Source organism: Typha latifolia, chromosome 8, assembly GCF_019914945.1.
Source record: "Typha latifolia isolate L0001 chromosome 8, TyphaL0001v2, whole genome shotgun sequence".
Lineage (NCBI taxonomy): Eukaryota > Viridiplantae > Streptophyta > Magnoliopsida > Poales > Typhaceae > Typha > Typha latifolia.
This window is the reverse complement of record NC_133093.1, coordinates 7,707,528-7,724,244: the sequence shown is the minus strand read 5'-3', so window position 1 is coordinate 7,724,244 and position 16,717 is coordinate 7,707,528. Positions and strand designations below refer to the sequence as shown.

The window sequence follows — 16,717 nt, the reverse complement described above, 5'->3', positions numbered from 1 at the left end:
CACGTGATTCTCACGTGACCTGTCAGTGAAATAATCTCACAAAGTATCTGGATAAGTCTAAAAATACCATAATAATCCAACAAATAATCCAAAGTTACAATTATCACAGGCCTCAACAAGTCTCTAGAAATACAAGTTCATACACAAATTTAAACATAAAAACTCTCGGGCTATGTCCAACTAGAAATAATAAAATAAACAATACTAAATAGGGAAATAAATCTGCTACTCCTCGAGATCCGCGTCCTCCATAATTAGCTCTGAAATATTTTCACCAAAATAGTGGTGAGCACGAGGCCTAGCAAATATAACCCAATAGTAATCTATGAATATTATATTGCATGATAAATAAAAATGTAAATCTATAAACGTATCAAGGAGATGTGTATAGTATAACTTTTAATAATTTTCATCATCATAGCTTAATTACATAAAAAAATTCATACAGAAACTGAGTCACTAATGACATGTCTCACAAAGCAACATAGTATCGAGGGGGACTAGTCATCTAGCAGTATTATCGCCCATACATGCCTGGCGACGCTGCATATGATCGGTTGTCTGTGACCATTAGACTAAGGACCCCAGTCGTAGGCCCATCAACACTGCTCTAGTAAATCATCGCACATAGCAGATTTATTACTTGTAGCAGAATCATCGCACAGAGCAGAATCATCACATACGGCGGGTAAGAGCGCACATAGCTCGATAGACGCCCTGACCCTACGTCATCGGGTACCGCTAGAACTATAACCCTACCTCTCAATCATCTTTACTAATATTATACTAGACTAGTCTCCAACTAGGGCAGTGTAATCACCTAAATGCTCCACCAGCTAACGACCTCAGGTATAGACCGCTAATATAAATTGTACACTAGATCGTTGGTCGGGGAGGACAATCAAATAAATTGTACACTAGATTTGGGCAAATGTGATGATTGTCAAGTACGGAGGTAAGGCATTTAATGATATTAAAATTAATAACTGTGAAGTAAGATTTAGTTGTACTTGATGATATAAAGTTAGAATGTCTTTTAAAAGCCAGAGGATTATGTTTCTCGCAGTGATGAGTGAGGATTGAGGATGTGATTACGACAGAGATCCTTAGTGTGATGTACAATTAATTAGTCATGTGCAATATCACTAGATATATACAAGCAATATTTCACTAGATGTCTATCCCTCATCATTGTTTAATTCACCAAAAGTGTATGTGATATTATTATTTGTTGTGATGTTATAATCTTGAGACTCTAAGAGAGTACATGATGATGTGATTATCTTGAGACTCTCGGAGAACATACTTATATGATGTATGATGTTGCTCTATTATTAAATGATAAACCATTGCCAACGTTTTTAAGAGTTTATTATACTATCATTTAAGCATGACATATATTATTGTAGTATGTGTTACAATATAGATTATAGAGATGCATATTTGATAGGCTTTATGTTTGTTCTATTTTGTTGGAATATGCTTTTTAGATCAATAATAACATCGAGATTTTGGAACAACAAAAATGCTTGGTTAGATTTTAGTTTAATTTTTTTTAATGTTTCATGACTAGATAGTTATATTGTTCATGTGTGGGTGTTTTTTCACTTTTGGCTTTGATATGAACACGTATTTCTAGAGACTTGTTGTAACCCGTAATAATTTGGACTTATTATTATTTAAATTTTTTTATTAAATTTTAGCTTCTTACATTAAATATTGTGTGGAAATGTTAATCAGATTATGTGTGAATTGCGTAGGAATCACCTATGTGAGGAATACGTGTAAGTGAGTATTTGCGAGAGAGAAAAAAAAAGAGTTGGCTGGGAGTAAGGGTGTAAATGAGTCGAGCTTAAGTGAGTTGGGCCCAACTCGGCTCAAGAAATAAAAAAACGTAGCTCAGCTCGACGGCTTAATGGGCCTACGTAGGCTAGCAGTTCGATCCAAAATCTAAGTGTGCTTTAACCAACTATGTTATATGTCATTTATATATTTATTTTAGTATATATATATATAATATTATCTCACGTATCAAGCTCTTAAAGAGCCAAAATTATTTTTTTCTTCGTTCAAGAAGGCATGCGTGAATATTTTCTTAGTTCAAGAGATATATTATATGGGTGATACAAAAGTTGGGGAAATGTCAGTGAAAACAGTGAAAATTTTGGAGTCTAAAGTAAAATTATCTTTTTTATTTATTTTAAAAAAGCTAGTGTAGAGATATAAGCTAGCTACCAAGGTTTGGTCTAAGATATAGAATTACAGCAACGTCACAATCCACGACTATGGTACATGCGTTACATCTTTATATCTGCAGATATTATATGAAAATTTTGATGATGTGGGTGTTTAGTGCCATAGGAGGACAAGAACACCTCTTGGATGGATGGACTCCACCAAACAACCTAACAAGGAGGTGACCTAATCCATTTACTCTATTCATTTCACAAGAGTTTTGGTTTGATTTTTTTGTTTTCTTTATATATTTTTCTCAGAGATCTTGATTTTGGGAGAGATATAATCTGAGGATAATCTGATCTGCATAACAGTTTATATCTCAGATTTGGTAATTGATGTAAATCTTGTGATTGCTTATATTTGAAACAAATATGCATGCAGTTTTACTCTCATTTCTTACGAAGATTGGTTTGAAAAATTACGATCCATGACTTCTTAAAAAAAGTATGTTTTATGGTAAGTAACACACTGGGAGAATTTATTTATCTCAAAACAATATAATTGAGAAAATTAGATAAGCATTAACACAATCACCACATTCTATTGAAGTTAAATATCAATTAACTCTTACTTTATCCCTCAAGTCTTGAATAATTTACAAGATAGTTCTACTTTATTATCATGCTAGCAAATACGACAAACATCCATGTTGTCCTTTTGTTCTTGGAGGTTCCTCCAATGATCCAATCTAACACACACTAACACTCTCTCTGTGTATGTATATATTAGTCATATTAGTATCTGAGTGTTTTTTTGTTCTAAATTCACTATCTAATATAAAAACTCTGTTAGACCATAAAGAGATTGCAAATTGAGACAAGAAGGAAAATCTAACACAATTGCCACGAGACAAGTAGCATTTAAAAAAAAGGAAAAAGAAAAGGAAAATCTTATTTGTTTCCAGTTCCAACACCACTAGCACTTGCGTGGTTTATTTATGTCGGATAGATCCGGTGTTTCCTGTTCAAACTTGGAAATGATCCCACCAGGAGCCTCTCACTAAAGGGTTTAGTATAAGTTGGAACATAGAAACCCTCTCGCTCTTTATCTCTCTTCTCTCTGCACTCGAAGTCCATTTCAACTCGCCGGATTCGAGATGAGGACTCTTGCGGCCTCGAATCCGTTATTTTGCTCCTCCTCTCTCTGCCGCCGTTCGAAAGATCCCTCCTTTCCGCTTGTTAGGTTCGTTTCTGCTGTCAGATTTGAGTTGTGCAGTCTTACTGTACGAGTACTAATTTTTTATAGATTTCAGCACCGAGATTCTAATTTGATTGCAATCTCTTGTTCTACGTGTGGAAATCTGTTTTGGGTTTTGTTTTGTTTTGCTGTTAAGTTCAATTTGTCGTTGATTTTTGTTTGGATTAAGTTGTCTTGACGGTGTTTGATTTATGTTCCGTTGGTTGTTCATTGTTGCAGCCGAATGTTTTCACAATGCCAGCGGGGTTGCTGGAGCAGGGGTCTATTTGGAAATGCTTTGAGGTGAGTGAGTTTCTTCTGTTTTTGCTTGTTAAAGTTAGCTGTGAGATTGGGTCGAAGTAGTGGAGACCTGTTAAAGCTCTAAACTTGTTTGTTGAGTTGGATACTGAAGTTTGATGGATTGTTTCTCTGATTTCTCAAGTTCATTGGAACGATGAAAGTTTGTTTTTGTGATAATTCTTGAAGTGCTTGTTTCAGACATTGTAAAAAGATAGATGTTTCCGTTGACGATAAGACATGTTAAGCTAAGTTCCTACCCTAACTCACTTAAGTTGAACTTTGATGTTATCCCCTTTATTGCCTGACTAACTGAGTTAGCCATATAATTCCTCCTTAGCTGTATGATTTTTTTTTTCTATTAATTGTCAAGACTCATCATACAGTTGCCATGAGGCCCATGACAAAAGTTTTACTTACCACACCATCATTCTACCTGATGAAACCCTCCTCTCTATCTTGGGAACTGTTGTAAGGGGATAGCTATGAAAAGATATTAGTGAAAATTCAGCTCTTTTACATATAAGATCTTAGTTATACAACGATGACCATTTGCTTAACTTCACAACTATTCTATTTGATTCCATATTGGTTGGTCAGGTTTCTCATTGGTTTATTCTTCATATAGAAAATTCTCCAAAGGATTCAATAATTTGTACTTCATTTGGGTATAGAGATCTTATCATATTCCCTTTGGGCTTCATATTTGCGATATCTGTTTTCTTATGGTTTTCTTTCTTATAGGATTTTGTTTCATTTGGCAATTTGGCTTACTCATCCCTTTACATGTTAAGCAACTTCCTCTTAAACCAAATTGGGAAGATCTTACTGATTGTCTTTCCTTCCCAATCTTGAGAAACTTTGGAGGACAGCTCTTAGGTTGTGTGGGGCCTTAAGATGCACAATATGGATAGAGACACAGATGCGACATGATATGGGCACAATGAGATGATAGATCTTGAAAAAATAGGATGCAACCCTTTTAGGACACAACTAGTTGAATAAATAAATTAAGTATACATTTACACATATATTTGTAAATCTATTTATTAAGATGTAGTTTGTTAAAATATGTATTTTACACATTGCAATTCAATTGAATGTAATAAGAGTACTTTGCAGCAAAAGATGAACTAAATGACTTAAATGTCCTCGTGAATATTTTTACCTTTACAGATTGTAGAATATATTCCTACAATAGTTAGTACATGAGAGAAATAAGTAATGTTTGTAGATGCACTCATTCTCTAATCTAGAAAGGATGGAAGATCTACTGCTGCCGTCTCCCACCGACATTCAGTAGTTAGGAAAGGGTGTTGAGTTGTGTTGTTATGTAAGGGCATGGTACAGTGAAAATAGGAAAGGCTTTAGTGTACTGGGCTAGTGGATTTGGGCTAAACTATTAATCCTATGCAAAACCTGACTTGATAAGTCATTGCTCACTAATTCTCGTGTGTGTGCTTCCCAGCCTAGGCCTATATTTCTACCAATAAGATAGATGACTCATGTTAGGCTTGTTACTTTCCTAGGAATTTGACAGAGACAACCGATGTTAAACTGACAAATTGTGAGAAGCTCTAGTTCTTTCCAATGTTGTGAAAAGTGCCTGCGATATGTTGGCGATCATGTCACGACATAGCACAGATGCGTTATGCGAGTGCATATGCGGTTTAGTAATAAAAATAAGTTATACATTTAAGGGGTAGGGGAAGGGAAAAAGTAACAGAGAATTTTTTAAAGTTTTGAATTTTGAGTAAGTAAATACATTTTTTATGTTTTTAGACTTCATACTTGAGAAATTTTATTTTCTTGTCATTTTTTAAAAAAATTCTGTACTTTTAAATAATATTTAGAATTTTACGTAATTAACAAATAGTCCGACCCAATATGAATGGCCAATGCGTCTCGTTTTTTCGGATGACCAATACCGATCCAGATCCCGATACTGAGAACTTTGTGAGAACCACATTATGTATATGTGACCACTTTTCAACAATGGATCTTTTTGGGTGCTATCAATTATGGGATCTCTCTACTAGTCCCATAGATAGGGAGAAGGTTTTGGATTGTGAAGATGGGCAAGTTACATGGTCAATCTACTCATTGGTTTGAATTGTTTCCTTTTAGTAGTAATTAGTAGCTTGAAAGTTTGTGCAACACAATTTCTCTTTTATTTTACTACATTATTTTAATTTGATCAATTTTTTTTTGTTGGATATATATAGCTATATTCTTGTTGTCTCTATTTTTCAGGATAGGATGTGTTTCCGAGACATTGAAGAAAGATGGTTTCAACAATCACATTTTTGCTTCAGTTGCTGGTAATTTTGCTTCCTGGGTTAGATGAGTTCTCTTTTTAAACTTTTGTTTATAGGGCAACTTTTCTTCTTGAATCTTAACCAGAATTACTAGCTCTGTTCTGAGTAGTAGATTTGCCTTTCTGAACCTCTTATACCATTGTTCTTATGAAATTATTTTCTTCTTTCATTGCTTGTGTTTTGGTATCTCACTCCTGCACCTCACCTGCACCCATTTTCTATGAGGTGTTATCTTGCATTTATTTTTTTTCAACTCATTTATTTCCTTTCGTAGATAAATTGCAATCTTCAGCTTTACAGCTTTAGTATTTTGATATTTCCAGAAGTGGAAGTTATATACATGTACTTTCTTATGGGGAACTTTCTTACTCTCATGGAGTAAATCACCATCTTCTAATGCGATTCTTGATGGCAATTTGCTTCCTGCCTTAATTTACTATACAAGCCCCTAGAAAGGATGAATTAATTTGACTGTTTCTTACTTTATTGTTCTTGCAGATGTTTCTCTTGAGCAAACTATAGAAAAGACTCATATTCCTAAAGGTGAAATGTGGTCTGTTCATAAATTTGGTGGGACATGCATGGGCACCTCCCAAAGAATTCAGAGTGTTGCAGATATAGTTCTTAGCGATCCTTCTGAGAAGAAGCTGGTTATTGTTTCTGCAATGTCCAAAGTTACAGATATGATGTACAACCTTGTTTACAAGGCTCAGTCAAGGGATGATTCTTATATGTCAGCAATTGACGACGTTTTTGAGAAGCATATGTTAACTGCAAAGGAACTTCTTGATGGAGAGGATCTTGCTAGATTCTTATCTCACCTGCATAATGACATCAGTAACCTTAAAGCAATGCTTCGTGCAATTTACATAGGTGTGGAATTTTTCATACATCATTCTTTTCTTAAGGGACTGTTTTGCAACTGTAATTATATGGTCTGTTCAGCAGATGAAATCCATTTTATTGTTCTTGTTGCATACTGATTATAGTGATACCAATCATTCATTTTTTAACAATTATGCATTAAGTTGCTTTAGTTGTGTAAGACGATCAGTATAATGTACATCTCTATTTTAGCTTCATCAATCTCCCTCTTTTTTTTTTTATTGAACTATAGGTCCAAGATAATGAAAATACTCCCTCTCATTTATTTCTTGTCTATGAAGACTAATTCTTTCTCCATCTTGATGTCTCAGTTTACTAAAACTCATTCAATATAATCCTTTTTAATCTCTTAGACCTACTTATTCTGAACATTTAGATTTTTAACTTTATTCTCCATATTTCTAGCCTAATGCTCCTTAAACGTATCAATTAAACAATGCTATCAGCACACTATATGCACTGTGGAATCTTATTTTTGTAATGCATCTAACCAGTGTAAACAAGTTGTGCTTAACACTGAATTTTGTTGTAGGAAATTCATTCTTTTCTCCTCCATAAATTAGTGGTAGTTGTGGCATACATCTCTATAGTATCCATAATAAATTTATTATATATTTCTTTCTTGTTTAAATTCCACCACATTACTGGCAGTTGCTGATGTTATAGTCTTTTTTGGAGATCTATGTGTACCTCATATCTCCTCTTTTCCTGCAGTTCTTCTGATACCTTTTTTGTTTTAAGTTCCTTAATCTAGTTTTAGCGAGGCTCTCTCCTTTTTTTTCAATTTTATTTTTAGTAAACAAGCTTCCATTTGGCTCCTTGGCTGCCAGGTAAAGGACCAAAGGAGAGTCGCACAGTGCTGGAACTCTTCTTTTAAGCTCTCCATCATACCTTAACATTGCCTCTTTAAATATTTTCTTTTTCTAAGCAGTTCTACCATTCTCCTTTCCTGTTATAAAATGTAGAGTAGCTTGTTTGTGTCTAAGTGTAGTTTCCCTTTTCATCAAATATCTTTCTCTTATTACTTCCTATTTAGTCTTTGTTTGGGCTAGATAATGACAATTATGATCCATGATTCCTGACATCAAGAACAAAATTTGCAGCTGGACATGCAACAGAATCTTTTTCGGACTTTGTTGTTGGTCATGGAGAATTGTGGTCTGCTCAGATGTTGTCATATGCCATAAAGAAGGTGCGCATAAACAGTTCTATACTGACTCCTGAATTTGAGGAACACTTAATGGAACATTTGCATCTATGATGCAGTCTGGAAGGCCTTGCAGTTGGATGGATACAAGAGATGTCCTAATTGTAAATCCCACTGGTTCCAATCAAGTAGATCCTGACTATATGGAATCGGAGAAAAGACTTGATAAGTGGTTTGAACAAAGGCCAGCTGATACAATCATTGCTACTGGCTTCATTGCTAGTACACCTCAAAACATTCCAACGACTTTGAAAAGAGATGGAAGCGACTTCTCAGCAGCCATACTAGGTGCTCTTTTTAGGGCTCGCCAAGTTACCATATGGACTGACGTTGATGGTGTATTCAGTGCAGACCCTAGAAAAGGTATCGTATTGTTCTTATTTATGCATGAATAATAACTGATAATTGATCTTGTGTATGAAGTTGTTCTTTGACATGTACTGTAATGAATTTAGATATGTATTCATAAATGTTCTTGTAAATTTAGTAGGCAGGGTATGTAGGTATACTGCACACGTGTCAATAATTACTAATAAGTGGGCAAATATAGTCTAGTTTAGCTTCTTGTATGTATAAATTTTTACTATATATTTGTGTGTTCAAATGCATAGATATGCATGTGGATACATGCATATACCCATATATTGTACCATCATACACATAAATGATAAACGTCCATATACTGGTCTATAAATTAAAATCTTATGTTCTAGTTTCTTTCTTTCTACAGAATAAAATAATTGGGAAAATTCTATTTTACCCTCCTATAGTTAGGCTTGAATTCACTTCACTCCACCTTGTTTTATCAATGTTATTTTACTCTCTTATGGTTATATCCAAACTGAAACCATTACTTTTTTCATCATATTTAATCTTATCACAGGTCGAATTTAAAAATACTTATTATAGACAAAGTTAGAAAGGATTACATAAGCTTTCCAACGCATTTGAAATAATATTGATTGGATTTCAAATGACAAAAATATAATAGAAACATATATCTATTCAATATATTTGTCACATTATTTTTATCTGAAACCTGATCAGTATTATTTTAGATGTATTAGAAAGCTTATTTAATTCTTTACAACCTTGTCTCTAATGATAATCTTCAAATTAAACCTATAATTTGGTCAAATATGTTGGAAAAAGTAATAATTACACTTAATCTAAACCACAAGAGGGTAAATTGACATGAAGAAAACTATAGGGAATGAAATGAATTTAGGCCTAATCACATGGAGGTAAAATATTATTTCCCCAAAATAATTTATGTATTTATATATTGCTAAATGGGTCTTCCTAATTGCAGTTAGCGAGGCTGTAATATTAAGGACGCTGTCTTATCAGGAGGCCTGGGAAATGGTAAGCTTTCCATAAATGATTATACAATTAATAAGGCTATAGATAAGACACATCTGTTGAATAAAATCTATATGCTCACTTGTTTCCCTTGGCTTTGCAGTCATACTTTGGGGCAAATGTTCTGCATCCGCGCACGATCATACCAGTGATGAAATATAATATTCCCATAGTTATTAGAAATATATTTAATCTCTCTGCTCCTGGGACAATGATCTGCCAGCAGCATGCCAGTGAAAATGGAGATAAAAGTAGCTTGGAGTCTTGTGTCAAAGCATTTGCTACTATAGACAAACTGGCTCTTGTTAATGTTGAGGGGTGAGATGCCATTGTGAACTAGTTCATTGCATTTTAAACTTTCATCCTGCACGGACTACCGAGCTAGTTTTTTCGATTCTGTTCAGAACTGGAATGGCTGGTGTTCCTGGTACAGCAAGTGCTATTTTTAGTGCTGTGAAAGATGTTGGTGCTAATGTTATCATGATTTCTCAGGTAATCACTAACTATTCTGGTCCTAATAACTTACCAGCACAAATTATCTCCCTGCTAACTAGAAGACTTGAGCAGGCTAGTAGTGAGCATTCCGTATGCTTTGCAGTCCCAGAGTCTGAGGTTGGAGCAGTTTCTGCTGCATTACAAGCTAGATTTCGTCAAGCTTTGGAGGCAGGGAGGCTTTCTCAGGTAATTGGTTTTAATTCTATTCAAACTTCCAAACTTGTAATAGACAGATTTTAGGGGTTATATCTGGTTGTATAGAGTGTAAATTTGATCTGTCCTCCCCTTTCCTGTGTATTTTCGGTCTTTTATTTTGTTTATCACGCGTTTACTTGGTAAACTCTCTTCAGGTGGAGGTGGTCCACAACTGTAGCATTCTGGCTACAGTAGGTCAAAAGATGGCAAGCACTCCTGGAGTTAGTGCTACTCTTTTTGATGCACTTGCAAAGGTATTTCTTTGTTGCTAGAAAAATTAATGATCTGTTTTTTACATTGGGAACCATTATTTAGAGCCCTGATATATAATCCTTATCAGCAACAGAATTGTTTACAAAAACAGAATGATGATATCTTATTATTAACCTGCAGCTACAATGATCTTTCAGGCTAATATCAATGTAAGAGCAATAGCTCAAGGTTGCAGTGAGTACAATATCACTGTGGTATTAAAGCAAGAAGATTGCATCAGGGCTCTAAGGGCTGCTCACTCAAGGTTCTACCTCTCACAGACTACACTAGCTGTTGGTATCATTGGACCTGGGTTGATTGGTGGCACACTACTTGACCAACTTAGGGATCAGGTGCCTAGAAAGTGTACCTTTTCCTTTCAGTTTGTTCTTGGACCTTTCTTATTGGCATATAGTCTATGACAAATTCTGTTGTGTTGACGAACTTCTCCATGCCCTTTTCTTGATCTATATCATTGTCACGATAGTCAGTGCTTTGTACTCATAGTTTCCAGTTTCGGCCGATCCCGATCCGGGCCGAGACCAGCCGGTTGGTTGGTTTCGGCCCTGCAGCAGACAGTTGCCTGCTGCTGGCGGCTGCATCAGGCAGCTGTCAGCTGCTGCTGAAAACAGCAGCTAGCAGCTACAGAGAGAGAGAGAGGGAGAGAGAGGGAAAGAGGAAGAGAGAGTGAGGGAGATAGAGGGGGAGAGAGAGGGGGAAAGAGGAAGAGAGAGTGAGGGAGAGAGAGAGAGGGAAAGATAAAAAAAAAAAGGGTGAGGAAGAGAGAGAGAGAGAGGGAAAGATAAAAAAAAAGGGTGAGGGAGAGAGAGAGAGGAAAAGATAAAAATAAAGAGGGTGAGGGAGAGAGAGAGAGAGGAAAAGATAAAAAGAAAGAGAAAGTGTGGGATAGAATTGATACTTCAGACTAACAGTTAGAGGGATAAAAAAGAAGAGAGGAAATTTTTTTAAACTTTATATGTGAGTAATTATTATTTCTTATTTCGATACGGCTGATACGTATCGTTTTTCTGGACGGCCGATCCCGATTCCGATACTGATTTTCGAAACCTTGTTTGTACTTCAAACTATTTTAAACTATTTATACAAGGGTGAGCTGGCCTTTTCTTAATCTAAGTTCACTTTTAATTATGATTATCTAGATTTAACTAACAAAATGACATTTTTAAAAGAGCTAAATTATTGTGGTGGCAATTATGATATTTTTAAGTATGAATTATGGCATATTAAAAGTTTTAGTCATATATGTTTATATGAGTTTAGGATTTTAGTCAATGAAAGAAATTAATGTGATCTTTGTTATTATGATTTTCAGTGTTACATTATTGGGCTTGAACTACTATTTGAAGGTTGGGAATGACATCCATAGAAAGGTAGTCCAGAAAATGTAGAAAGGCTTGACTATTCTAGCTTTGGTCTGAGGAGCGACTTAAAGTTAAATGTGTGTTGTGTGCTACATATCACTGCCAATGATAATAAATCTGTTATAAGTGCAATTCTTTTGCATCACACTTATAGACATGTCCTTTATCTGTTTTTTAGCCTACTTTTAGACTTGTTCCTGCAGAAAAATCGATCCACTTCAGCCAAACAGATCTGATTTGGCAAAACCTCAAACATTGGTTATATCAATTTGTGCAATGGAAGCAACCTTCCAATTTGGCCACTTTCTGTAATTTCTGATTCTGCTCAACCCCGTTACTTCCCCAATACCTGATTCTGATGTAAGAACAATTTGCTATGATACCAATTTGTTGTAAACCCAAGGTTACATTTTAGCCAGTACTGTTCTGTTTTCTGTGAAACTTCAAACCAGTACATCATTTTAGTGGACTGGTTCTATACATTATTGAAAATAGTATGATTTAAGTCAATGTTAACACCTTACACCAACCAGATGGATGCAATGGTAGAGGGCTAGGATTCTGAAAATGGACTAGTATTTCACAATATTAACTCATGAAATCTCCAGAAGAGGTTGCTTTTTCCAGATAAAGTACTGCAATACTTTTTTCCTGTATCATCTAGTAATAACCTTGTACATATCTTCCCATATTTAGACCTTTATTTGCTATCATTACGCTTCAAAATCCCTTTTATAAATTTTATATTCATTCTACATTCAGTTACATGCATTTTGGGGTAAAACATGTTTCTTGAGGTACCTGAATCTATGATTTAAGTTGGGGGATTATTTTTTATCTTAATTATTCCTTTTGCATAATGGTCTTTCTATATGAATCTGGTAAATTTCTCTGCAGGCAGCAGTTCTTAAAGAAAAGTTTAATATTGATTTGCGTGTCATGGGAATCACTGGTTCACGGACAATGATTTTGAGTGATGCGTAAGTTATTCCTTCAGTATGTTTCATTTATTTGCTTTTCTCTGATACATCATCGGAGTCAAAGTTGAGTTAAAAATATACTCATGCGAGTTCTCTTTTCTTTTTTTTTCTTTTTTTTGGAAGGATACTCATGTGAGTTTTCCCTTTTCTGTTTTTATATCCTTTTCTTTTATGATTGCATAAGATCTGCTTGGGCTCATTGGGTGGGTCTGTTTTTGAAGAACCATAATTTCTTTCTTTCTACAAAAACTGCAGAACAGCTAGCTAGTAGGGGAAATGTAAGTTGACAAACTTTAGGATGTATATCTGCTAAGTAACATAGAGCGAGCATTGCCTGGATTCAACTGCTTTTAGACCTTAGGCTAAGTTTCATTGAAGCCTAATTTTGCCTTACTATTTATTTCTACAGTCTAAAATGAATTCTAGATCCATGACAGATGATCATCAAAGTTATTACATTATTATTTCCACCCTCATCATATGTGTTGATTATGGTTGTAGTCTTCATCCGTTGACACATGATACAAACTCGGTTGAATTGGACCCATTCACGGCACATAGGATTCGCTGGATTGAGCTTAGTTATCTAGTTTAGCTATTTAGTTTTTGTAGTACTTGCTATTGTGGTTGGGCCATGAACTCAAGTACCTGGGAAATATGTATTCAACTTATAAATTCGTTAACTAGGTCTAGTCAAGTCCATTAATTATTTTAGTCGAGTCATGATATGTATCATGAACTCGAGTTCGACTTAGACTAGCCAAGTTACATTAGTTGATCAAGTACAAATCTAAGTCGGTTTAAGATTAGCCTCTATATATATATGGAGTGTGGCTCTAATTTTATTATGAAGGATTATTTTGGCTTGATTTTGCGGCCCTCTATCTCTCCCTCTTTCTCTTGGCTGTCGGTCACCACACCTCCCTCCTCCCTCATTACCAACTGCGCCACCTATTCCATTGGAATGGTTTCGATCAGCCCTTAATCTCCCTCTTATCTTTTTCTTCCTCTACTTCAATCTATATTCTATTTTCATTATCTGCAAACTAGAGAATTCTACACCAAAACAGCCATCAAGGGCAACAATGGTGCAACCGAGCCAAGCAGATCCAACCACATTAACCCGGGTTGTATCAACAGACAAGTTCTGCATAATTTTGCAGTGATTTTTAGTTCATCATGGTAGTCTTATTTTTCTGTGTTTCTTGAGGTAATGGTTATTTACTAAAAATTTAATTTACTTAATTCTTATTTTTGTTGTTATGACTCAAGAGGCTAGTAGAATTTAGAAGTTAATTTGACCTACCACTGAATTTCAATTAAAATACTACTTGTATGTCTACCCTCCTGATATGCTATCTCTTTTGGATTTTGTTCCTGGTTTCTTCTTTATTTTCCTAGAGAATATACTTATATTTTAAAAAGTACCCATCTGTTTCAACTTCAGTTCAAACATTCTAGTTATTTTATTATCCTTTTCTAGGGGAATAGACTTAACCAGATGGAGAGAGCTTCAAAAGGAAAAGGCAGAACAGGCTGACCTGGATAGATTTGCTCAACATGTGCATGAAAATCACTTTTTCCCTAACACAGTGTTGGTAGATTGCACGGCAGATACAAATGTTGCAAACCGTTACTACGATTGGTTACGAAAGGGGATTCATGTTATTACACCAAACAAGAAAGCAAATTCAGGGCCACTTGAGAGAGTAAAGTTTTCTTTGGCCAAAAATGCTTCATCATAGTCCGTTTGATTCTAGGAGAAGTTTCATTTACATTTTCTCCTAGCATCTATTACTTGTTGAAAAGGAGCTAACACTTTCTTTTGCAACATATAGTATCTGAAATTGAGGACTCTACAGCGGTTATCATACACCCACTATTTCTATGAAGCAACAGTTGGCGCTGGCCTCCCAATCATCAGCACTTTGCGTGGTCTTCTGGAAACTGGTGATAAAATATTGCGCATTGAGGGTATCTTCAGGTGTGTTTGTTGGATATATATCTAAGCAGCATTTGTATCAAGAAAATAGAATTCCTTTCATCGAGTTTCATTACATACAAGTACACAGCACAACTGTTTGATGAAAATTAATGTAAGAAAAAAGCAAGCACTTTCATTTTGATATCCTGACCTGACAATATTGAAAATTTTGTGAATGGTAATATTGCAGTGGAACTTTGAGTTACATTTTCAACAATTTTGAAGGAACACGGTCTTTTAGTGATGTCGTGGCTGAAGCAAAGGAGGCTGGCTACACTGAGCCCGACCCAAGAGATGATCTTTCTGGAACAGATGTTGCCAGAAAGGTGAACTCCTGTTGTTTCCTGATGCAAAGTAGTAGTTGTAGAAGTCAAGCTAGATGCCTTTTCTTCTGATCTATTGGTTTTGTTTGGTCAAATAGCTATCTTGTCAATCTGTTGGCTTGCCAAACTTTTCTTTGTTTCTTCTTACGCAATAGTTGGTTATTTCTGAACAAATTATCAGTAATTTCAATTGTTGTCAAGTACAGGTTATTATCCTTGCTAGGGAATCAGGTTTGAAACTCGAGCTTTCTGATATTCCTGTGCGAAGTCTTGTACCGGAGCCTTTAAGAGTAAGTACATGCAGACATGAAGCAATTATGCTGTAACGCTAAACACTGTTTCTGAAAGATGTGGTTCTATCTTTAGGCATGTTCATCAGCTGAGGAGTTCATGCAGCAGCTTCCATCCTTCGACAAGGATTTGGCAAAGGAACGAAATGATGCCGAGGCTGCAGGAGAGGTGAGCCAAATAATAATAATAATAATAATAATAATAATAATAATAATAATAATCTCAATTGTGTGTCTACCATTTGTAGATGTTTCAAAGTTCAGACATCAATTGAACAATAATGAACTCTTTTCTATCTGAAGGTATTGAGATATGTTGGGGTGGTCGATGTAACTAATGAGAAAGGCCTTGTGGAGTTGAGGAGATACAAGAAAGAGCACCCCTTCGCTCAGCTCTCGGGCTCTGATAACATCATAGCTTTCACTACCTCAAGATACAAGAATCAACCACTGATTGTCCGCGGTCCTGGAGCTGGCGCAGAAGTTACTGCTGGTGGAATTTTCAGCGACATATTGCGGTTGGCTTCATATCTCGGCGCACCATCTTAATGGTCTGGAAGCTATTCTGCTAATGATTTCTTACTTGCTTTTTCGAAGGTTATGTTGTCATTCTAGATGTCAAGAATTCTAACCTTGAGGTGTTAATCGATGTTTGTCTATTCTTAGACTGCATAAATGTCAACTTGAAGAGTACTTCACAGTATGGAATTATCTATCGTCTTCCCTTTAGTGATGCACCTTGTCTGCGTGTAAAATTAGTGTTTTTGTTTGAAATCTCTCATTTCCTTCTTCCTCCAACTCTTTCCAAAATCCAAGATGCTCTTCTTAATCAACCAAATCATCAAAACCTAAGCTCTTCTTCTTCTACCCCAGTTCGAAGCTAACCCTTCTTTCTCAACCTCAATCCAAATCAAATCCTTCTTCTCAACCAATCTTTTTATCCCCAATAGCTTTTAATGATAGTATTATCAATAGCTATCAAACTCATCATATGACAGATGTTAGATGTCATTGTGAAATCAAAACTGTTTTAAGGACTTTATTTATAAAAAATAATCTTGGGGGAAGGTTTTTAGGATTATCAATTTCAAAGTGAGTATAGACAATTAATGCCAAGCTTAGTTTCAGCTGCTGCCATTTATTTGTAAGCAGTTAAGTAACAAACTCTAAATTGTAAACATACAAACAACAACAACAAAAAAACAGATGAAAACCTTTGTAGGATGCAAACATATCCAAAGCAAAAAAATTGTCATTACATGAAAATAAATTATCTTAAACACAATACGTTATCTTTAACACATCCAAAACATATCTAGAATATCTAGATTTT

General features: G+C 35.3%; 1 protein-coding gene across 1 annotated transcript; it reads left to right on the top strand.

The window, feature by feature from the left end:
• The first annotated feature begins 3,260 nt into the window (after positions 1 to 3,260).
• LOC140793918 (bifunctional aspartokinase/homoserine dehydrogenase 1, chloroplastic-like) lies at positions 3,261 to 16,113 on the top strand. Its single transcript, XM_073145689.1, has 19 exons — positions 3,261 to 3,420; positions 3,655 to 3,717; positions 5,965 to 6,032; positions 6,528 to 6,902; positions 8,018 to 8,106; positions 8,181 to 8,484; positions 9,434 to 9,486; positions 9,587 to 9,801; positions 9,888 to 9,975; positions 10,051 to 10,164; positions 10,329 to 10,427; positions 10,584 to 10,778; positions 12,705 to 12,787; positions 14,271 to 14,496; positions 14,626 to 14,771; positions 14,962 to 15,097; positions 15,301 to 15,384; positions 15,461 to 15,553; positions 15,688 to 16,113. Exons 1-19 carry the CDS (start codon positions 3,335 to 3,337, stop codon positions 15,931 to 15,933), a joined length of 2,763 nt encoding a protein of 920 aa, XP_073001790.1. The 5' UTR covers positions 3,261 to 3,334; the 3' UTR covers positions 15,934 to 16,113.
• Positions 16,114 to 16,717: the final 604 nt, after the last annotated feature.